Source organism: Apostichopus japonicus, chromosome 18 (genome assembly GCF_037975245.1).
Source record: "Apostichopus japonicus isolate 1M-3 chromosome 18, ASM3797524v1, whole genome shotgun sequence".
In the NCBI taxonomy this organism is placed as follows: domain Eukaryota; kingdom Metazoa; phylum Echinodermata; class Holothuroidea; order Aspidochirotida; family Stichopodidae; genus Apostichopus; species Apostichopus japonicus.
This window is the reverse complement of record NC_092578.1, coordinates 5,180,219-5,203,518: the sequence shown is the minus strand read 5'-3', so window position 1 is coordinate 5,203,518 and position 23,300 is coordinate 5,180,219. Positions and strand designations below refer to the sequence as shown.

The following is a 23,300-nucleotide window of genomic DNA, read 5'->3' as shown; positions in this document are numbered from 1 at the left end:
ACCGAAACAAATATTATTTCTTCTCTTTGCCTTGTGGTAACCGCGTTTGCTCTGGACAAGACGTGTAATACCGTATATCCAATGCACTAGTCCCACTTATCTCAGTGTACAGTACTGTAGCTTGTGTTGATTGTTGATCAAAACGGACAGAGCGGAGATAGTAACCTGTGCAGTGTAGTTACAGTACAAAGGCACAATACGGGGAAGAGTCGATCCGAACTTCAGAAGGAATGGCGGAAACTGAATTTGAAAGGGCGAAAGCCTTAGCTGTTACTGATGAACAGAAGTCGATTGAGATATTTCATAAAATAGGTACTATCATAGAAGGAGGCTTTCGTTTAGATTGGAGTCAGTACGAAGTTAGGCTTAACCGTTAACGTTATGCTCGTGCCCATGTGCTGTGTCATTGTATTTCCATGTAGGATAATAGATTTTGTAATTGGTAGCATAGTAAATTTTTAACACTAGGCCCCCGTCAGAATTAACTGGTTATTTAAGAATGGGTTCCGCGATGTTGTGGTTTGTGTTTGGTCAAACCTCGTTGCGTAGTATCATGAATTCAAACAGATTCCATTACTATGTAATTATTCATCTGCAATATAATGCTGATAATATTACCTAATTGAAGTATATGTGAAGTTGATCCGAGGCCATGGAGCATATCAAATGAAGACCCAGGCCAGTCAGTCTATTCTCTGCTTACCTAAGTTAAATGTCAAGTTCAAAAGTCCAAACACTTTTCGGTAAATGTTATGAGCATTGCCATTGTGCTTCGTGTGTAGCCTAGGCCTATACTGCACTTTTTCTGATTTTACTAGTCTGTTGCTTGCTGCAAATGAAGAGTATGCATACATTAGTCTTACAGTTAGTGGTTACAGTCAACTCATGTCACATTTTTTGTTGAGAATTACATTGTATCATTCATGTCCACTATAGGCGAGCTAATATCCCTTGTTTGGGAACTACAAATTAATAGAGATTGCTAGGTTTGCTAACTAGAATACGACTACAGTAATAACAGTCTGGATCTGAATTGCCCCTGATACTACTGAAAGCTAATGCAGAGCTTGCATTATCTTGGTGCATTTCCTAATTAAAGTGTTTACGTACATACTGCAAAAAGAAAAGACATAAGATTATGTTTGATGTTACGTTTTTCATTATGTTTTGATGTACCACCTGTGTTTTTCATAGATGAAACATGTCATTTAATGATTGAAATTGACAGTGATAGTTGTTAAAACAAACAGAAACAGTGTTAAAATGATAAAGTTGTGACAGCATTTTGAAAAACGATTCTCATTATTAGAGATGTGAGTTTACTGAATATGCAAAACTTAACAGCGACAGCAAAACTGAACAATGAGAGTTGTAACACATGCATATATAAAAAGTTTAGTTTTAGATTCCAAATTTGAGTTAAATGTTGAATTGGAAGCCATCCAACATGATGATGTAATTCATAAGCCCTTGCAGGCTTCTTCCACTTTCGTGGTCATCAAAATAACTGCCTCATTGCCTGTATTTTGCTCCGTCAGCAGTATTTTGCACACTTAGTACAGTTTTACAGTTAGTCTACCAGTCGCTTCGACGATCAGTCTGTTCTTCAAGCTTCTTGGCACTGAATATGTACTACAATGCATTCTCTCATTGGCTTGTGTAAATCAAGAGGCAAGGTGTAACAGAATAAAGGAATTCAATCTGTCTCCAGCAGAAACATGTTTTGATACTTTCGATCGTTAATTTCTTCATCAATGGAACGTTTTGGCACAATTAGCTTGGTGAAACCTCATTTTCTCAATGTTCGTCAGATTTGCTGCTTAAACATAGTTCTATTTTCGAAAATGAAACAGTGTTATGTATTTCCTTTATGGTAACGCACAGAATCTTTTCAATGCTGAATGACTAGAAGTTCTTCGGATTACTGTTCTACTCAATCCTTTGAAGTTACACAAGTTTGTTAATGTAGGACAACCCAACTGGCCAGTTTATATAAGTAAATGTACTCACTGCCAACCTTTACTGATAGTCTAAATCTCTTTGATTCTGCATGCAATCAGTTGAGTTTGCCAGATTGCAGAGTGTGCAACTTTTCAAATTGCAACTCTTCATAGTACAGTATTATGAAAGAAAAAGGGAATTTCTCCGAGCTTTGGAAGAACTACATTAGAGGCGTCTGAATATATCTCTAAGTAAAAGTTTGCCTCTCATTTTGCTTTCCCGCCAGTCAAATCGGATGTTGACAGTTCTGACGAAGATGGAACAAAGATGAAAGAACAAAGTATTATGGAATTGGGGCAGTTGCTGGCCAAGACAAAGCAAGCAGATGGTAATTATATATTTGTAATTATGTCTTTGAAAAGGAAAGTCAAATGAAACCATGATCATACAAGTAGTTATAAACAGAACACTCAAACAGCTTAAAGAAAAATATCTTTACAGTAAACAAGATGAATTATGTATGCAGTGTACAGCGTTCGATTTAACCGGTATGGTATCGCAAAATGCGACGCACTTCTCCGCACTTGCGATGCAATGCTCAAAATGTATAATCTAAAGACTTGATTCAGTATATTTGCCAATTAATTCAGTAATTTCAAATGAGTGTCAAAACAAATATCGCGCACAGTGAAGATCCGCCGGATGTAGGCAACATTCTCTGCCAATATTTTCGGTAGAAAACCAAACTGCAAGCTGCAGCATGATTCATTCATATTTGCATTGAAAACCTGATGTCAATCAGACTAAAATCGCTGAACAACTCGAACCGATCTCTGCACAGATACTGTAGCTACATGTGTATGTGTTTGCATTGAGATTTGTCACATTCATTGAAAACAGTGTTGGACAGGTGAAGTGACATACTAAACAATGCTCTTTCTGCATTGGACTGTGGCGTAATTATACAGCAAGGCACTGCGAGTCACTTCATGCCACAGTTACGGTCTCTCACTAGAATCCCACAATTCCTGCTTGCGGCCACAAACTCCGCACTTGTGTGTTGTGTCAATGTTCATAGTAGTGTTTGTATGATAGAATGATGCATAAAATATTCCATATAGATCTCGATGACACAAGAACACACACCCCAACCCCCCTCACCCGCCCCCTTAAATCCCTAGTACTCACTCACAACTTTGAGAACCCCTGTTCAGGGAAGAATGTATCGCATCACAAAAATGCTACTGTATGTAAAACTGGGCAAACTGATATACAAGCTGCGCAAAGAATGTGAAGCAGGTTTTGCACACAGAACTGTACAGTACTGTACTGTATCATACTATTTAATGTGGGACAAGATTTACAGCCTTCAAATCTCACAATTTGACCAATTTATTCCCGAACTGTTTGGAAAGTACTATATACTGTAATCGACATTCTCCAAATGATATTGACAGTTTGAGACATCCCTTCATGGAGGAAATTACTGAAACTTCATACAATACGTATGTTTACTGTACATGGTCACTAGCTTAGATAACAGTCTTCTAGTGCCCTTCAGATATGTTTACTTTCCAACTGTACCGCTATATTGTATTTAACTTGTACACACAAATGAGACATAAAACTTGAAATTGGAATGGAAACAAATTGTCGCAGCGGTTTTTCTTGGCAACGTTATGAAACTCGCAGAGCATTTGAAATTTTTCCAACGTCCAAAGTACAACTTTGCCCTTTGCAAACTAACTTATAACGCCCAAATTTTGCTCACCAGTAATAAACAAGATCTCCATAGAAAAGTTAGTCTGTACCTCAAGATATTCTGTTTTCTGGCTTCCTGTACAGTATTAATGTGGCAGTAAACAATTGCTAGATGACCTGTAAAATACCAATATGTAGCAGTTCTATAATCTTCAACTTTTTTTTTTCTCACAGAACTTGGAGGACTTATTCGTTACGTCAGACCCTTCTTGGCCTTGGTCAGTAAGGCCAAAGCTGCTAAGTTGGTCCGTGCTTTGGTGGATTTATTTCTGGACATGGAAGCAGAGACCGGTAACGAGGTAAGAGTGATTTCAAAGATGAAAAAGGTCTCTCCCATGCTTCTATTTTTTTTATATCACTGAGTCAGACAGATCTTTACAGGTTGTCAAGTAATTGTAATCCTTCAATTTCTTGTCCAAAATGTGTTTTTTTATTTTGACTCAGCTTGTCTGTTTACTTTGTAGTAAGTCATAAATCCTAGTGTGTCAACATACACAACAGGTGATTGCAATTTCCCAGCTGTGTCTTTTTGGTGAAGTATGGGGGTATAAATTGACCTTTACCTGGAGCATACAGTAAATCTTTGGCTTGTCCGAGTCAGTTTGGAAGTTTTATAGACCACATTTACATGCTTTGTGCTGTCTCTTAAAGGGGAACAGGAAGTTTGAAATATGTATTACACAGAGAGTTAAAAAAAAAAAAAAAAAAGTACTGTAAGTTGTCAGTCCGCTTTCAGGATACTCACAAATGGATACAGAGAGGTTGTGCCATTAACATTAATATCTTTCAGGTAAACTTCATGCCTTCTGGGTCTTATTTCAAGTCTTCTTACAGTAGCTTTGTAGTAATTCCCAGCAATTTATATATTTTTGTTCCCTTCGGAAAGGGAAAGCGCACATTCAATTCAGTATTTTTCATCTTAGCGTCTGAACACTATGTGTATAGACCAGATGTTTAAGAAATGAATGTATATTTAGGTAATCTGTACTACATACACAAGGCTACAGGAATTTCTTGTATAGTACATACGTATACAGGAAATATGTGATGAAGTCTGTATGCGAAAGTCTTAAGATGTGATTGTGACATTTGCTATGTAGCCTTGGTGTATCATTCATTATGTACCACAAATTCCAGTACTTTTAATTTTCATTCATTTATATGGCAATCGTTATTTATTTTTATTTTCATTTTTCAGCAAACTTGGTACTTTCTAATTAGTCCCCCTCCTCATCTTTCCTGCCTCTAGCACCTCCTCTGACATGTCCCAGCCACAATATGTTCAGGAATAATATACCTCATTGTTTTTGCAACACATAGGTCGACCTTTGTCAAGAGTGCATCGACTGGGCAACGAGTGAAAAGAGAATATTTCTACGACAAGCTCTGGAAGCAAGACTCATCGCTCTCTTCTTTGACACCAAAAAGTACACAGAGGCTCTCAAAGTTGGTAAGGGGAAAGAGTCGACCGAAAGGTCGGGTTAAAGTTCAGCTCAGTATGGGCATGGATGCCGAGAGTCTAAATTGTATTTGCCACGTCAAGTGCGGTATGCTATGTGTTGCTTTTTTATTGTACTCACTGGGGCTGGAAGAAAAACATAGGCCGTACAGCACAAGGCCTTTGGTCTTGTTGTCAAGGCCATGGTGATTGGCAATGGCAATGCAGTTTGTGTCTGCTGCGTAAAGAGAAGGGTGGTGGCCCTGGTGCATTAAAATAATTTAATCCATAGATTTCACTTTAAGGGTAACACCACAGATAATGGACAGCCAAGGTTTAATAGTACTTGTACAGCCTTAATTTAGGACAGGACAATAATTTTTCAGTGACCCGTGCCATGAGTAGAACAAATTTTGTATTCCTGTCGTTTTCTGTCGATTTTTAAAAAAAGTGTAACATTGAGCTCTTCAATCAATAGAATGTGATTTCTTTCTCAACAGGTACCAGATTGCTGAAAGAACTGAAGAAATTAGATGATAAAGCCCTCTTGGTAGAAGTTCAATTGTTAGAAAGTAAGGTTTACCACGCCCTGAGCAATTTACCTAAATCACGGTAAGTCTGGAGTTCTTTCTCTCTTGTACCGTCACAATGATTTTGTTAAAATACGAGTATGTCTTCTTTCTCATTAACTTTCAAGATGTTGGGTACTTCCTACTCTCTCGGTTTCTCCACCTTCTTCTTGCCACCAACTTCCCCCTCCGCCCCCCCCCATCCCAGTGGGAATGCTCACACATATATCTGTGTGGTCTATGTCTGAAGAACTAACAGTTTAATAAACACTTTAACATTAACACCCTGTGACATTTTTTGCCATCTGAGCACCTTTCAATACAATCTGTGACCATTGAATGAACTCAGTTCGCAGTAAGACCAGTTGCCCACCCGGCTCAAGCGGGATATAAACTCAAATCTGGGCAAGTTTCCCTCAGACTGTTGAACCAGCAGATGTGTGGGAAAGTGTAAGATACTTTTGTAGACTGTAGCATCTTCATCCAACAGTACTTTGCTTCTTCCCAAACATGGTATGCATTGTCTGTACTATTTTGGATTTTAGTTTAAATAGTCCCAGTTTGTCTGAAATTGTTGGAAGGTAGTACTTTGAGGTGATCATGTTGGGAGGACAAAAATTTGGGCTGAAATGTTTGGTTCATTTATGCAATCGTACGTTCCCCTATGCCCTACTATGACGGAGGCAGTTTGAAAGTTTACAGTCAGCTCATCATTTTCTCACTGCTAACAGGGGCTCATCAGGAAGTAGTCACTTTTTATTTAAAAGATGGGTGTAATTTATCTTGTCTGTGAGCTGCAGGTTTGTTTATGATCAATGATCGCCCCTTTTGAATGTCTGACAGAATTGAAGAATGCAACTTTACATAGCGTTCGATCGTTTTGCTTCATTGTTATTACATGTCATGTGAAACATATGAACAGAGGCTCATCAGAAAGTAGCCACTTTTAATTTAAAAGAAGGGTTTAATTTATGTTTTCTGTGAGCTGCAGGTTTGTTTATTATCAATGATCGCCCCTTTTGAATGTCTGACAGAATTGAAGAATGCAACTTTACATAGGGTTCTATCATTTGCTTCATTGTTATTACTTGTCATGTGAAATGTATGACGAAAAAACAAAGAAGTGGATGGATAGATATCGGAGATCTCCTTAAAAAGTATCGATTTACTCTCTCCCTACAGAGCGGCATTAACCTCGGCCAGGACGACGGCAAATGCAATCTACTGTCCTCCAAAGATGCAAGCAGCTCTAGACCTACAGTCAGGTCAGTGTAAACACTTAACACAGAAAGCTGTAGGGGTTAGTGAGAGGAGAGTAGTAGGGGTTAGTGAGAGGAGGGTAGTGGGAGGATACAACACAGATAGCTGTATAGATGTAGGGGGTAGTGAGAGTCTGGTTGAGAGGATAGGGGATAGTGAGAGGAGGGTAGTGGGAGGATACAACACAACACAGATAGCTGTATAGATGTAGGGGGGTAGTTAGAGGAGGGTAGTAGGGGTTAGTGAGAGGAGGGTAGTGGGAGGATACAACACAACACAGATAGCTGTATAGATGTAGGGGGTAGTTAGAGGAGGGTAGTAGGGGTTAGTGAGAGGAGGGTAGTGGGAGGATACAACACAACACAGATAGCTGTATAGATGTAGGGGGTAGTTAGAGGAGGGTAGTAGGGGTTAGTGAGAGGAGGGTAGTGGGAGGATACAACACAGATAGCTGTATAGATGTAGGGGGTAGTGAGAGGAGGGTAGTGGGAGGATACAAAACAGTTAGAGAGGGGCTTCTAGTTCTAAAATATAATAGATATAACATACCCACCAGTGGTGGTTGTTTGTTTGGTTGGCTCTGTGGCCAGCAGTATGGAAATCAAGTAGAGGTCAGTGTAAACACCTAACACATATAGCTGTTTAGATGAAGGGGTTAGTGAGAGGAGGGTAGTGGGAGGATACACAACAATTAGAGAGGGGCTTCTAGCTCGATATAACATACCCACCAGTGATGGTTTTGTGTTTAGTTGGCTCAGCGGTCATCAGTGTGGAAATCACATAGATGTCAGTGTAAACACCCAACACTGATAGCTGCTTATCTGTAGTGCTTAGTTTAAGAACCGGTGGGGGGGAGGGTGGGGGGTGTGAAAGAGTTGAAAGATCTAGAGAGTGGTATTGGTCCAATCAGCAATTGATGTCATGTATAACTGGCCATCTGTCTTGTTAGTTCAGATTGTAACTGTGTGGAATGCCTAACTCTAATATCCCAATAGCCATACTGGATGGTTAGATGGGGATAGGGGGGGGGGGGAAGAGTGGAGAAGGGTAGAAAAATCGAGAATGGGGGTTTTATAGTCTAAAAGAAATTATTGATATAGTTATTATCAGTCATGTGGTTGGTTAGCCAAGATGCCATCAGTATGGAAAATCACACATAGGTTGAATAAGTGAAAACAGGTATCTCTAATAGCTCTGTGGTTGTACTATATAAGAAGGGAGAGTGGGGGGACTTTGACGAAATCTAAGAAAGTGGTGCTAGTCCGTTTGGTTTTGATACAAGGCATAGTTACCAACATAATTCTGATCATCTTGCACAATTCTGACCATCTGTTTGGTTAGCCCAGTTGGAATTTGGTTGGAATTCAGGTACATTATAAATATGGGTAGTACAAGCCCCCCCCCCCCCAGTAGTTAATACAAATGGTCAGCACCCTAACAAAATTTGGCTTTTGAGAAATTTGATCTTCCAAGGTCTTCTCCAACAATTTCTCTTTGAGAATCATATACTCTATATGTACATTAGTTTACGAAGTAAATAAGTAACATTCATCAGATCAAGGTTGAACCTTGGGATCTTGTAATGAAAATTTCATAATCAACACAATGATCAAAGTCAATACATATATACATACTCCTATGTAATTGTGTATAATGTTTCCAATCATTTTTTATCGTACAGGCGTCCTTCATGCCGCAGATGAAAGAGATTTCAAAACTGCATTCTCCTATTTCTACGAGGCATTCGAGGGTTACGATTCAATCAGTAATCCAAAAGCAATCGATGCATTGAAGTACATGCTGCTAAGCAAGATCATGTTAAACAGGTCAGTTCAATTTTGGATCTCCTTGACGTTAGCACAAAAATTAAACGCGATACATTTTAGATTATTGAAAAACCATTGCTACGAGTCCAGGTTGCACTTCTATACCACTTTCATCAATTTTTTTATTTTTTTACAATTTTATAAAAAAAATTAAATGACCCTTTTAACATCAGAGGTGCATGAAGCAAAGTGGCAGGACAACTCAGCAAATATCATGGCTCTTCAATTGAAACACAAACCTCAGTAGCAAAGCATAAAGCTTGTGAGTTGTCAAATAACATATATTAAGTACAGTACGCATTGAAATATCAACTATGCATTGAAATTTATTAACTATGTGTTGAAATATTATCAAGGAGGAAGTAGTGTTCTATGTAAATATAACAGGATTTCTGTGGTCTGTGTGAGATGAAAAGGGAATTGTTTAACTTGAGTTATTTCTATTATAACTTATACAGCGATGGATTTATGTTGAGCATTTGATTCTTTTCTTGATCTTTTTATCTTCAAGCTTCAACATTTACTCCATTGCAAGTACAGTTTCTAAAAGTTTCAAAATTCAGTCTGTGCGAATAAAGTAAACCATTACCCTTTTGTGTCACCATGCAAAAATTTTTAAGGTACATAGCTCTGTTATTAGACCATTTTAAGCTCACTTGATTCTAGCATGAAGGCCATTCTTTACACATTTTGATTCGATGAATTTCGCGTAATAGGTCTCACGTTTCACAGGATGTCAATTATCTTCCCGCGAAATGCAGTTTTGCAGGACTCGCAAGAGGGCAGAGATGGTTTCCCACATAAACGTGTATATTTTGTTTTGTGTGTAAAATGAAGCTATCAGTGAAGACAAACTATAATATAAACTTTGCATTAACTGAGATATATTGGGAACAGATATGACCTAAACTTTGCATTAACTGAGATTTACAGTCACAGTCATTAAGTCAGTGACATTTACAATATGTCTGCAGAAGGAATGTCTATATCAGGTTTGAATCAAGCACTGGTCGTGACAAAATCAATGCCAATATATATATATATATATATATATATATATATATATATATATGTGTATATATATATATATATATGTGTGTATATATATTTGAATATATATTTATATATATATATATAGATATATATATGTTGAGACTAGTGGAACACTAGTACAGTAGTTGTAACTCAGAGTTTCACGCGTTGAGCGATCATCAGACAACTGATAGCTTCAAGTTATGCTCCATGAATATATAGGTTCCTCGTCGCTCTGTCCACCGGACATAGAGCACTCTGCGCCAAGATAGACGGCAACCAACCAACTTTATATATATATATATATATATATATATATATATTTATAGATACTCAGTATGCCCTAGAGATTTGTCAAATTGTTGAGCAAAATGGAAAGAGCTTAAAAATTGCTATTATTGGTCATTGTTTTAAAAGTTTGAATGTCATTATATAACCTTGTTTGTGATTTGCATTTGTTTTTTTTATTATATCTTCTCAGTCCCGATGATGTGCAGTCTATAATCAGTGGTAAACTAGCCTTGAGGTATGCAGGCTCTAATATCGAAGCAATGAAGAGCATTGCCAGTGCTAGCAAAAACAGATCCTTATCTGAGTTTAAAGAGGTATCCCTTCACTTTTAATCAATTGAGAATAAAACTATACATATAGATGAAAAAACAAACTCAGTTTTAGTACTGAAGAACTGTTTTTATGCATTTTATCATGATTTTGAAGGAAAAAATTCTACAGGTTTATAGTTTGAATGTATTCTGTGTAGTGTCATGTAACATTTCTATGGCAGACCATGACTGACTTGAGGGTTTCAGTTTCAAGAAATGGAATTTAATCAATTGTTTAACTACACTTGACAGGTAAACATCCATACAAACAAAACCAAAACAGAGAACATTTTGAATCCAAAAACATTTTGCCTTTTGGTAAAAGTATCTAGCATTAATATGCATTTACAGCCTGTGAAGTAAATTGTTTCACAGTTTAATGACAGGACCAGAGAAACTCCAAAGTGTAACATAGCAGAATTTTGTAAAGATTGGGGGGGGGGAGGGGGGGAAAATGGCAAATAGACACTAGCCTTTAGCATAGCCAGTCTATTCCATCTATGGTTGTGTTGGCAATGATCCCTGAGTGGATAATATTCTAAAAACACTTGGTAACAGTTGTTTCAAATACGATATTGCTTTTAATTTCAAGATTACACATTGCAGTGTAATGCTTTCAAACCTTTTGTGGTGAAATCAGTGTGTCACAATCCTTCACTGTAATAATATCAAATTTCTTGTGCGTAGTGAGTGGTTTTACTAAAGTACCACTTGTGTAATGTTTAATAAGAATGACATGATGTTTCTTCTTATCATCAAGAATTTTTTGGGTGGGGGGAGGGGAGGCGAGGGAGGGGGAGTGGTATTGGCAATTGACTGGTGCCACCAGTTACTGACTGGAACATCTTTTGCTCCAAGGGTTAAGTTATTAGACTCAGCATCAGAACAGATCTGCTATGAAACTTATTGTAAACTCGGTAATTTGTGTTGAAGCTTTTATCAGACTTTTTCAGACTTTCTCGACAAATAAAACACATGTATGGTGTCATGAAGTAATATAAATCAAAAAATATGAAATCCGTTAGGATATATCTATTATATATACAGATTTGATACTGTACACTTAAAATGTTGCTTAAAACAGATAGCAAATAACTTGGAAGAAAACTTCATTGGATTCTGGTCGACTGGACGCACGTGCAAGGACGCATGATGACAGGGTAGCGGCTCGTGTGGTCGTGTTCGCGTCACGTGTAGCCACCCGTGACATTTTTTAAATTCAACTTGCATTTTATACTTGGCAGCCTAAGGATATGTTAGCCATAGATGGTAATAACTGATTTCAACAACCCTTGAAGGGTTAAAGCCTTTATCATAGTCCTGAGAGAATTTCCACGAGGTGGTAATTTTTGAGTGATGATAAATTGCTGGTAGTCATTTTTAGTAAAGCTATAATGTATGACATCAGAAAATTATGAAAGAGGATTCCAACTAGAATAATATTTTAGATTCCATGTTGAAAACAATTTGTTTGGTAGTTACCATTTTTTTTTTTTTTTAATTTTCTTCTTTTTTTAAGTGAATTGGTGAGTTGAGGATGGGTTAAGTGTTGACTTGGGCAAGTCCACTGACTCATTGAGCGAGTCAATAGTTCTGCAGTCATAATGAGGTCAGGAGGTCATAATAAAAACGCTCTATTTTGAGTTTAAAAACAAACAAGAAAACAAGTAATTTGTTCAGGCAAGTCATTTGAATGATGCGTACCCTTCTTGGTCTGATGACGGGTGAATCGTCTTCGTGTCCGATTGCTCACATTCGCAGAAGAGTGCATAATCCCAAACACATACGCTGCTTTTGATGTACTCAACAATTTAGCCTTTTTTAGCATCCACAACTGACTCGCAACCACAGTTTATCAAAGAATAAAATATGTACGAATATTTCTTGGAGGAACTTTTCTGGAATAGCAAACTCTAGCTTTCAAATTACTATGTACAATGTTCTTTCCATATGAAACAAATATGATCAAATTCTCTCTGCACAATATCTTGTCTGAGGTCTGTTCCATTTATTAGAACCATTAAAGAGCAAGTTTATTCAAAATAGAACCAACTTTAATGGAATGCAGCCCTCACTATCTTGATGTTTAGGAGTCTTCAGTGGTGACCAGAAGATGATGATCAAAAAAAACCGACAAGAACAAGCCAAGAGTGTGCAAAGCCCTCTACTTTTCTTTGTATTTATCTAATTCTAATCTAATTCAACCAGATGTGTGTACCTCTCATAGCCCCAAGGGGAACACAATCTCTGTCTAATCGTCCTTGCGTTTATGCATATTTGAACAAACAATTTTTGAGAGTGTCTGCCATCGTTTTTTTGACAAATCCATTCACGACGCCGAATCGATTTAACAAGGGGGGGGGATGCTTAAACTTTATCAGACATTCACATACGTCTCAGAGCTCATCTCCTCCTGTCCGATGATAATTAATCCTCTTTTGACATTCTCTTCTCTCCGTCAGACAGTAGAGAAATACAAAGTGGAGCTTCAAGAGGATCCCATCATCCAAGCGCACCTGGAATCACTCTACGATAATCTCCTGGAGCAGAACCTCTGCCGCATCATCGAACCATTCTCCAGGGTGCAAGTCAGTCATGTCGCCGAAATCATTAAACTCCCACTAGTAAGTACCTGGGCATTTATTTCTACCCGAGCGGGCTTTTTTTCTCCCGTTTATTCGTCATCAGGGAAGGGGGTGGGTAAGTGTTGTTTTGTTTGGTTTCATGTCATCTGAAATTTGAAATGCCACAGGGTGACTTTGCTAGTGATTCTTGCAAGGTCGTCGAAAGAAGCTGTAGAGAACGGAGGCTGCGAAACAGTTTTTAATTCTCCGAACGGCTAAGTCACTGATGGCAATATGGTCTAAGAGGGAAATAATATGCTGTATGAAAAGGTCAACCCATTTGTGAAAGGTCTCCAGAAAATTCGATATATCAATTAAACGTAACAAATGTCGGTCGGTAGCTTATTAAGTCAAGTTTAATTTTTAAAAAATCAAAGAAGAAGGGGAAAAAAAGGAAAATATTTATGTTTCCAGTTTGGTTTTGAAAATGTGTTTAAAACAAGTATTGTAAAATTGTCCCGGAAACAAACATGTTAGGGCTGAAATTAAATACACTATTGAGTAAGTCAAAAAGCTTCCTTTGGGAGAGTAAAAAATAAAATCTAGCATGCTGTCTTGGTGTGACCAATGGCAGTCTTGCTTGAGAAATGCACAGGACCAAATTTGAAATGCTGTTTTAACTTGCATAGTGCTCCCCCCTCCCCACCTCCCCCCCCCCCTCGGTCATTTTGTGGTCAGTGCCATGTTTTAATGAACAAATTTATACAATTAGGATCTGGTCTGCTCCATGAAAATGTATGATGGGCAACGTCGGTACTTTGTTAATTATTCATCATACACGATATATCTCGAAGAAGGCAGCGAGCATAATTTGTGTGAAACTATTGAGCTGTTTGCTTGTGGCTTTTAAAATTTATTCGGCAAAGACTGCCACAGGGTCAGCTGCAGCCAGTTTATTCACGAATCCAAATCTATAATATACTGGTACTACTGTATCCAGCCATTAAAATAGCATCTCAGAAATTTTTCCCATGATAATTTTTTTTTTTTTTCCCCTTTCATTGTAAATTTTATTCTCGTACAATATTGAAAAATGGCACTTTTTTCCGCACAAAAACAAAAAACTGATAGACATCTTTGCAATTGTGTAGATTATTGTTCACAGCATTTTGAAATGTGATATTAGATGAAGATTATAATCATAAGAGGACGGTGGTCACACTCTGCCAACACTCTAATGCCAAAAATACCTCTGTGGCCTCCAACCTGTCTCTGCTCGGTATGAAAGGTTTGGTCACAAAGTAAGAGAAGAAAAAAATGAAAAATGAAATAAAAGAATGTAAGCTCGATCATTTCTTTGGGCATACAGTAATATGGCCTCTGAATCAGAAAGACCCTAAGGGTGTTTTACCTCAACAGGCCCCTCCTCCCCCCCCCTTCCACTCTATACAGGCAAACTAATAATTCAAGGGGTACTCTTGATTTCTGCATTATTGTCTTTGGCAATAAAACAATTTTTCTTTAAAGGAAAAGACAAGGATATGGAATATATGGGATGTAAATTTTATATCAACAGTTTTGGTTGGATTTTTCTACAGGAAAATGTTTAAAGCATGTGTGATTGTATTGACCTATGACTTTACTGGTTGGACATTTCTACAGGAAAGGTGTTTAAGAATGTGTGATCATTTTGACCTATGAACCATGTGCAAATGTTTTGATCAAAGAAAGGTCGAAATTAAAAATGTGAAAAAAAATTTATTGGGATTTGATCCTCCCACAAATTGTACTGTGTCACAAAACTTGTGAAGACGTCACTTCAGCCACACACTGTTTATGCTATCTAGTTTTATGGCCGGTTAGTTGCAGCCCTTGGACAAAATACGGATTTGCATTCCCTACTCAATCATCATGGCCAAAGCCCAGTCTCAAAGTTACATTTGATGAGTCAAGTTTTAATACCAAACGAAGGCAATTTAATATGTTTTTGCACCCTGAAATGACACATAACTGTAAATTTACACCATATATAATTTTTCAGATAAATATAGGGAAAAAAAGGTTTCGATATTTTTTCACCATCGATGACAGAGACTAGCTGTGGGGTCTTTTTTTGATATATTTTGTGCAGCTTTTGGCTATTTTATTCTACTGTAAGGATTTAATGGCAACTTCTTGAATCAGTTTTGCTCATTGAGGGGAGGGACCCTACTTTGACGTAAATTTCAAAGATTAAAATAATAATCCCGCATCATTAAACTTAGTGGCAGTTGTAGGGATTCCGTGTGACCTTAATTCATAATGTCAGGTGGCATTCACCCCACTGGGTTTCTCTTTTGATGTTATTTTGCTGACGCACAGAAATGCAAAATAAGCAGCTAGCTTCTTTTGATCTCATAATACAAACTTTGAATTAAATGAATTTGAATAAATTCAGTCGGAGCTCATTGAATTTGCTTAATAATACACCTGAGGAATGTAAAGCAGTGTGCTGTTAATGAATTTGCATTTTTTTAAAGTTTGGTTTCACCTGTTAAAAACAGTCATTCTTCCATTAATTTGGGGATATTATCTGGATAAAAAGAAAAAAAGTTGAACGAATCAGGTAGCAATGCAGTGTATTCAGATATATCAGTAAAGTATCTTTTCATGATGAGGAAGCAAAATTCACTCAAGATTTGCACTTTTTTACGTGATTTATAAAAATATGATAACTGTCTAGGTGGGAATATTTTTAAGAATGTGAGTGGCAGATAAAATCAAGAATAATTCAATTACAGTACAACGGGTTGAAATGGTATCGGCTGGTGTCTCAGTGCATGATCAAATGTGATCTTCTTTTTTTTAAATTAACAAACAATAGGTTTGGTAAGATGTCTAAAATGCCAAAAAAGGGTGCTTTAGAGTAAACTTTTTGAGTTTTGTCAACATCTGTATTAAACTTGCTGTACTCACAAATGAGAATGCAGTTGACCTTGTGTATCATGTTTGTTTAACCAAATAAAGCGTATGGGAGAGTAATCATGTAATGAATTTGACTCGATTCCTAATGTTTCATCACACAGATGTCTTATCATGTCAGTATTAATGACATGCCAAAAAAAAAAAATGGGAAAATTCTACAAAAACTTATTACTTGGAAAGTAAATGACAAACACTTTGTTATGGAAATTTTAATTTCTGATAGCATCAAAACAATTTTTTTATTAAATAAAAAACATCTTAAAAAAAGGCCAAATTGTTTTAATATTTGCAGTTTGTAGGGAAGAGTTTAAGCGTGTTAAGGGTACTGCCTGTTGAACAGTAACCAATAACACTGAAATTGGAGCACTGATTAACTTGAATCTTGGTACACTCATTATGAAATTGTTATTGTTTCTCTGCAGACCTTGGTAGAACCAAAACTCTCGCAGATGATTCTGGATAAAAAATTCCACGGTGAGTACGCTTGATGTAATCCATACCTCCTTCCCATAGCTTTGAATAAAGTTAATATCCATACCTCAATTCCCCATAGCTTGAAAAAAGTTATCCATACCTCATTCCCATAGCTTTGAATAAAGTTATCCATACCTCATCCCTATAGCTTTGAAAAAAGTTATTCATACCTCATTCCCCATAGCTTGAAAAAAGTTATCCATACCTCATTCCTGTAGCTTGAAAAAAGTTATCAATACCTCATTCCCATAGCTTTGAAAAAGTTATCAATACCTCATTCCCATAGCTTTGAAAAAAGTTATCCATACCTCATTCCCATAGCTTTGCAAAATGTTATCCATACCTCATTCCAATAGCTTTGAATAAAGTTAATATCCATACCTCATTCCCATAGCTTTGAATAAAGTTATCCATACCTCATCCCTATAGCTTTGAAAAAAGTTATTCATACCTCATTCCCCATAGCTTGAAAAAAGTTATCCATACCTCATTCCCGTAGCTTGAAAAAAGTTATCAATACCTCATTCCCATAGCTTTGAAAAAGTTATCGATACCTCAATCCCATAGCTTTGAATAAAGTTATCCATACCTCATTCCCATAGCTTTGCAAAAAGTTATCCATACCTCATTCCCATAGCTTTGAATAAAGTTAATATCCATACCTCATTCCCATAGCTTTGAATACAGTTATCTATACCTCATTCCCATAGCTTTGAATAAAGTTATCCATATCTCATTCCCATAGCTTGGCAAAAACTTATCCATACCTCATTCCCATAGCTTTGAATAAAGTTAATATCCATACCTCTTTCCCATAGCTTTGAATAAAGTTATCCATACCTTATTCCTGTAGCTTTGAATAAATTTAAAAGTGGTACCTCATTCCCATAGCTTTGAATAAAGCTATCCATACCTCATTCCCATAGCTTTGAAAAAAGTTAATATCCATACCTCTTTCCCATAGCTTTGAATAAAGTTATCCATACCTTATTCCTGTAGCTTTGAATAAATTTAAGAGTAGTACCTCATTCCCATAGCTTTGAAAAAAGCTATCCATACCTCATTCCCATAGCTTTGATAAAAGTTAATTTGTTTACTCGTTGAATGCTCATGCCCACGTAATGACAACTCGTTGGTAGAAAGAGATGGGTTTGCTGGTGTTATAATAGTTTATAATGAACTCTTCAACCTTGAGAAAGACTGGGGAAAATGATTAATTCGGTATTGCACTTCTGTTTTGTTTTCCCATTTTAGGCAACAAAGGTATAATGAGATAGCAATGACCTATAAATACATCTTAGTAAATGTACGCACTGCACCGCAAATGTCTAGGATAATTCTGTACAAAAATAACTTTTATTTGCTGTAAATAAATGAATTGGCAGATTTTTTTTTTTTAGTTTGGTAGTTACGCATCTATGACGTCAAAACATGTTTGCTTTTACAAGTTCCCCCTCTTATACAAACCATGTCAACTCTACATGAACTTCGGACGCAACGACACTCAGGACGAATAAAAATTTCATCACGACGCTAACGTGACAATCCTCTTTCAAATGTCACAAATTAAATTTGCCCCCCAAATCACTCTTTTAAGTGCATGTTAATAATAGATATCCACGAATGATCACGTCACGAGAGCTTATGGGTACCATACATAGATCAATCCGTTTCCCTTCTCAAGAGAGAATTTAAAAACAGGAAAATCCCTTAATTTTTAAATGGAAATTTTTATAATACCTCCTAGCTCTTGTTGACAAGTTTATCTCCCAAGCTGGCCTTGGGCTACTCAATCGTGCCTGGGAAGAAGGCTCTCTGCTTTTAAATGGAGGCAAACTCGTAGACAGAAAAGGCAGAAGTTTACTCTCTGATTTGCCTGTGCCATAAAACAGTAGTTTTTATTTTTCTAGACAGCAATGCTGAACAATATTTCTGTGTTCATAACCGTTTCTGTCATAAAGTTGTAATTCTTTTCTTCTTTTTTCTTCTTATTTCTTCTTTTTTCTTCTTTTCTTTGCATAGTTCTGTGTAATCTCATGTTTCTCTCAAATTTGCACACACAATAATATTATAATACACTGATGGATTGCACCAATTGTAACTATGCTGTGATCTCGGGCTATAAACACCAAAGGCAAATTTATGTATTGGATTCTGGCCGTCACACCCAGCGAAGAAATCGGTTCCTCTGGGGTTGCCATAAACTTAACTAAATGGCTGGATAGCTCAGTCGGTTTTTAGTCTTAAGATTTGTAATCTTTGAAAGTCATCGGGTTCAAATCCTGCTCCAGCCGGTAATTCTTTGACGCTCTCTGTGGAAATATTTTCCTTACAATTTCTCCATCGGTTCTTCTGTCCACTATTCATTAAAATACCTTAACCGTTTTGTGATGAAACCGCCTATTCATGAACTGCAACGAACCCCAAAGGTGACCAAAGAAAACCCCCAAGGAAGTGCTTCGGGATCCCATGCAGAGTTTGTGGGCATTTTGTAGTATCCACGGTTCAATATCACATGACCATCATGCAGATCTGTATGAGCACACATCGTTGGGAAAGCATCGGTTACCCATCAGAAGATACGACTGTAATTCTACCGTACTTCATTGCCACTCATCTCGATTAAACAATTACTTTAATGAGCCGATGCTCCCACTTGGTGCTGCCCTATGATCAGTGTCAATTTCCAGGTAGAAAACAAACAGGCTCAGTGGAAACAGTTTCTGTTTTTCCAGATGATTTTCCATGGACTGCTGGAATAGGTAGATTTTCTTCGTAGGCTGGTAATGAGATGTGAACATTTTTTTTCATTTTTCTTGATCATTTAACAGTGTCAGGTTTTCGTTTGGGTCTCGGACATTCACTTTTCAGCCGTAATTTGATGCTTTTGCTCCCCCCTTCATCTTCTTCTGCTTCATCTTCTTCTTCGACAAAGGTCTCTCTGATCTGTCTGGATTCAATTTCTCTTCCAAGTGGGTATAAGGTCATGATTAAGGGAAACTTGATCGCATAATTGTGGCATCATATTCCGTCGGGCTTGCTCCTTTTCGTGAATTAGGATGAATTTCTGTGAATCGTTTCAACTTCTCTAATGTCGAGTGGTAATCTATGTCGCAATGTGAAGATATTACATTGTCTGACAAAAAAATATAAAGAAATGAGATGTTAGAACGAGTTCTGAGAATTTAAAAATTACAAAGAGGTTATATTCCTCAAAGAAAGTGCATTTTCTTATGGTCCATGCTGTTAAAAGTCAAGTTTGCAAATTTTTGAATTGCTCTGCAATTAAAAAAAAAATAATAATAATGTTATGTGAATCAGACAAGGAGTAATGAGTAGTAGCTGATGTAATTTCAGAACACAATGGTTGCCAATCAAAAATTTACTTAAGTTACTTCAAGCAAGCTGCCTTACTTCAAAACAGTGAAATTAGTCGACTTCATATGTATGCTGTGGAAGTATCACGACTGGTGAACATATCCCACTATAAGAAAACATTATCATCTGGGGGGGGGGGGGGTGGACAGTGCTGTTTCGGGATGCTAACCACCTTTTCATGGAGGACCTATCCTATTTGTTGTTTTTGTTTTGTTCAGTGTCCATTAGAAACATGCTGATATTGTTATGTCTGTTCCTGTTGTTGGAGAGCCTACAGGAGCACCAAGGAGAGACAGACCTCAAATATTGTAACCAAAAGACTACTCATTAAAAGAATATTTCAGAGGATGGTTAAATATGCATTTGCATATTGTAGAAATACCAAAGGAATTGAGTACAACACAACCACTCATCGTTATTTTATTAGAAAAGGTGGAAAAGTGGTTTAAAAGTTTTGTGTAGCTGATCACTAGGACTTGATCGACACCTGCCTCGTAACGCCGAAGCAAAGACGTGCACAGAGGCGCTCTGTTTCCACAACAAACATCTCAAACTCAATAACCATGTTGAATTACTCTGAAGAGTATTGACTAGATGTATCAGGCTGACAGTTGTTCAAATGAAGCTTCAAAAAAACTTCAAAATTAGTTTTTGCTTTTTTGTCATCTAAATCCAAAGAAGGAGGCAAGCAGATGTCGGGGACAGCTGCATGCTAGCAAGAAATGGTACAAGTTTTCTTTTCAGTTCCTACAAGCAGTGAATCTGTGACTTCACAGCCTTGTACGTACGGTCGAGACAGAATGCTGGCAGTTGCGGCTCAACTTAATTGCACATTTCTCTGGAACTGCGTATGCGATATTTACAAGCTTCGTTCGTTTTATGATTTTTATATTAAAGTTGTTTTAGAAATAAGGGGGGGGGGAAGGGAAATAGAAGTTCTGGGGATTTTTTCTTTTAACTAATATGGAATGTTTGTTTGCTTTTTTAATGTCCTACCATTCTCTCCATCATCTCCAACAGGCATCCTGGATCAAGGAGCAGGCGTACTCATCATCTTCGAGGAGCCCGTCACGGACCAGACCTACGAGATGTCTCTCGAGACGATACAGAACATGGGCAAAGTAGTCGATGCTCTCTTCGAAAAGACAAAGAAATTGTATTGAAAGGTTTTTTTTATTTTTTTTCATGAAATGACTGAGAGCTCTTGTTGCATATTGATTAGTACGTTCCAACATTTGTACTAAGTGTTTTTGGGGCTTTCTGGGGAGCTGCCTCTCGCCGGAGATTTTTTGAGTGCTACCTCGTCAGTGGATTCAGAAATAAGAGACACGCTATCGTATCGTAGAATGTTGTTTTCTTTGCAGACAAGGACCAGCTCAAATTAGAGTGGTCATAATCAGGATGGGGCTGTCTGCTATAAATGAATATCTCACTGCTGAAATTACTCACACCGCTGGTACCATGGGTTTCGTTTGTCGGAACGCCAGGTTGTTACACCTGTAATGGCGCTTCTAACCTATGGTGGTATTAATGTTTGTTCCACAGTAACATGAACATTGAACTGATTTGTAATTTAGAGGAAATAAACTCCCTTCTCTGATGCCATGGTGGAGTGGTTCAGCGCAGTTACCGTAGGTCCCACCTATTACAACCCGTCTGTTTCTATGCCTGAAGATTTCATTATTTAGTTCTTATATAATTCCCGCTGCTGATACCATTGTACTCTATTCCTGTATGTGGTAACTGTTCACAGTGAACATTTTACAACACGCAGACTCTTGCTACGTCTTTAAAAGAACAGTCCAGGTCATTATTTGTCTGTGTGCAACTGTGACATCACACCTGTTTGCTTCAAGTTCACTTTTGGTAGAATATCAGATAACTCCAACTGTCAATATCTCAAAAACGGCACATAGGAATTGAATGCAAATTTCAGAATGTTAAGATTTCTATGTTCCTCTTTAACATATCAAAACGAAATTTTGACCTGGACTATTCTTGTAAGAATTGTAAATGTCTTCATATTGAAACATTTTGAAGGAAGAAATTGTTGACCTTTCCTTTGAACACAGAATTTGCAAGATCATTGTAAGATTCTGTCATTCCTAGCCATGAAAAGACTTCCTATGTTCCCTGTTGTTCCTTGCAGTATAATGCTAATGATGTTAAATATATTATGTTAAAACAGTGTTGAAGAAGTTTGTCAAGTCCTTGTCTGTTTTCCAGCAGCCATATTCGTCAGTTAATTTTTTCTCAGGACATTGATTTCAGTCATAGCCACATATGAGATATGATGTAAGTGGCGAGGGAGAAACACATGTTGCACATTTTCCTTATTGTCAAGAGGCCATAAGTATATACTTTAAGTAATAATTTGTAAAGTTGAAATGTTTGTGTCACACTTCTGTGTTAAGCAACAATAAAATAAAAACTTCCAATCTAAAATGTTAATACTCTCTGCAAATTTGTTTTGCATAACTCTCTGTGTATGGTTGTCCCATATTGTCTATGTATTTCTTGTACATACCCTCTGTGTATGTTTTTCACATATCGTCTGTGTATTTCTTGTACATACCCTCTGTGTATGTTTTTCACATATCGTCTATGTATTTCTTGTAAATACCCTCTGTGTATGTTTCCACATATCGTCTATGTATTTCTTGTAAATACCCTCTGTGTATGTTTCCACATATTGTCTCTGTATTTCTTGTAAAGACCCTCTGTGTATGTTTTTCACATATTGTCTGTGTATATCTTGTGCATACTCCCTGTGTGTTTTTCACATATCGTCTGTGTATTTCTTGTACATATACCCTCTGTGTATGTTTACCTCATATTGTCTGTGTATTTCTTGTACATACCCTCTGTGTATGTTTTTCACATATCGTCTGTGTATTTCTTTTGCATACCCTCTGTGTATGTTTTGCACATATCGTCTGTGTATTTCTTGTACATACCCTCTGTGTATGTTTTTCACATATCGTCTATGTATTTCTTGTAAATACCCTCTGTGTATGTTTCCACATATTGTCTCTGTATTTCTTGTAAATACCCTCTGTGTATGTTTTTCACATATTGTCTGTGTATATCTTGTGCATACTCCCTGTGTGTTTTTCACATATTGCCTATGTATTTCTTGTACATACCCTCTGTGTATGTGTTCCACATATTGTCTATGTATTTCTTGTACATACCCTCTGTGTATGTTTTGCACATATCGTCTGCGTATTTCTTGTACATACCCTCTGTATATGTTTTTTTCACATATTTTCTGTGTATTTCTTGTGCATACACTATGTGTATGTTTATCACAAATGTATTTCGTGCACACACTCTCTATGCATGGTTACCACATATCATCCGTGTATGATCCATCAACTTTCAACGTGCACTTTCATAATGCAATCTATATACGGCAACCTGTGCGTGATGTTGAATACAAATGTGGCTTAACTACAAGGTTAAGAATATATTAAGATTTTATTTGCAAG

The 23,300-nt window shown here is 37.1% G+C and overlaps 2 protein-coding genes across 2 annotated transcripts in view; one reads left to right on the top strand and one right to left on the bottom strand.

Moving 5' to 3' along the window:
- The window catches only part of LOC139958688 (unconventional myosin-Id-like), a 260,444-nt gene that overhangs the window by 96,850 nt on the left and 140,294 nt on the right, over window positions 1-23,300 (bottom strand). The window lies entirely within an intron of this gene.
- LOC139958412 (26S proteasome non-ATPase regulatory subunit 11A-like) lies at window positions 56-22,254 on the top strand. The gene is made up of 11 exons (XM_071955474.1): window positions 56-312; window positions 2,228-2,329; window positions 3,877-4,001; window positions 5,023-5,152; window positions 5,641-5,752; window positions 6,892-6,974; window positions 8,651-8,795; window positions 10,309-10,432; window positions 12,892-13,053; window positions 16,380-16,431; window positions 20,830-22,254. The coding sequence occupies exons 1-11, from the start codon at window positions 231-233 to the stop codon at window positions 20,970-20,972; spliced, it is 1,260 nt and encodes a 419-aa protein (XP_071811575.1). The 5' UTR covers window positions 56-230; the 3' UTR covers window positions 20,973-22,254.

Bases quoted from the DNA above. Each gene is read 5' to 3' on its own strand.
- LOC139958412 (XM_071955474.1), top strand. From the start codon at position 231: ATGGCGGAAACTGAATTTGAAAGGGCGAAAGCCTTAGCTGTTACTGAT. The intron at 313-2,227 runs GTACTATCATAG...CTTTCCCGCCAG, and splicing joins TGAGATATTTCATAAAATAG to TCAAATCGGATGTTGACAGT. The intron at 5,753-6,891 runs GTAAGTCTGGAG...CTCTCCCTACAG, and splicing joins AGCAATTTACCTAAATCACG to AGCGGCATTAACCTCGGCCA.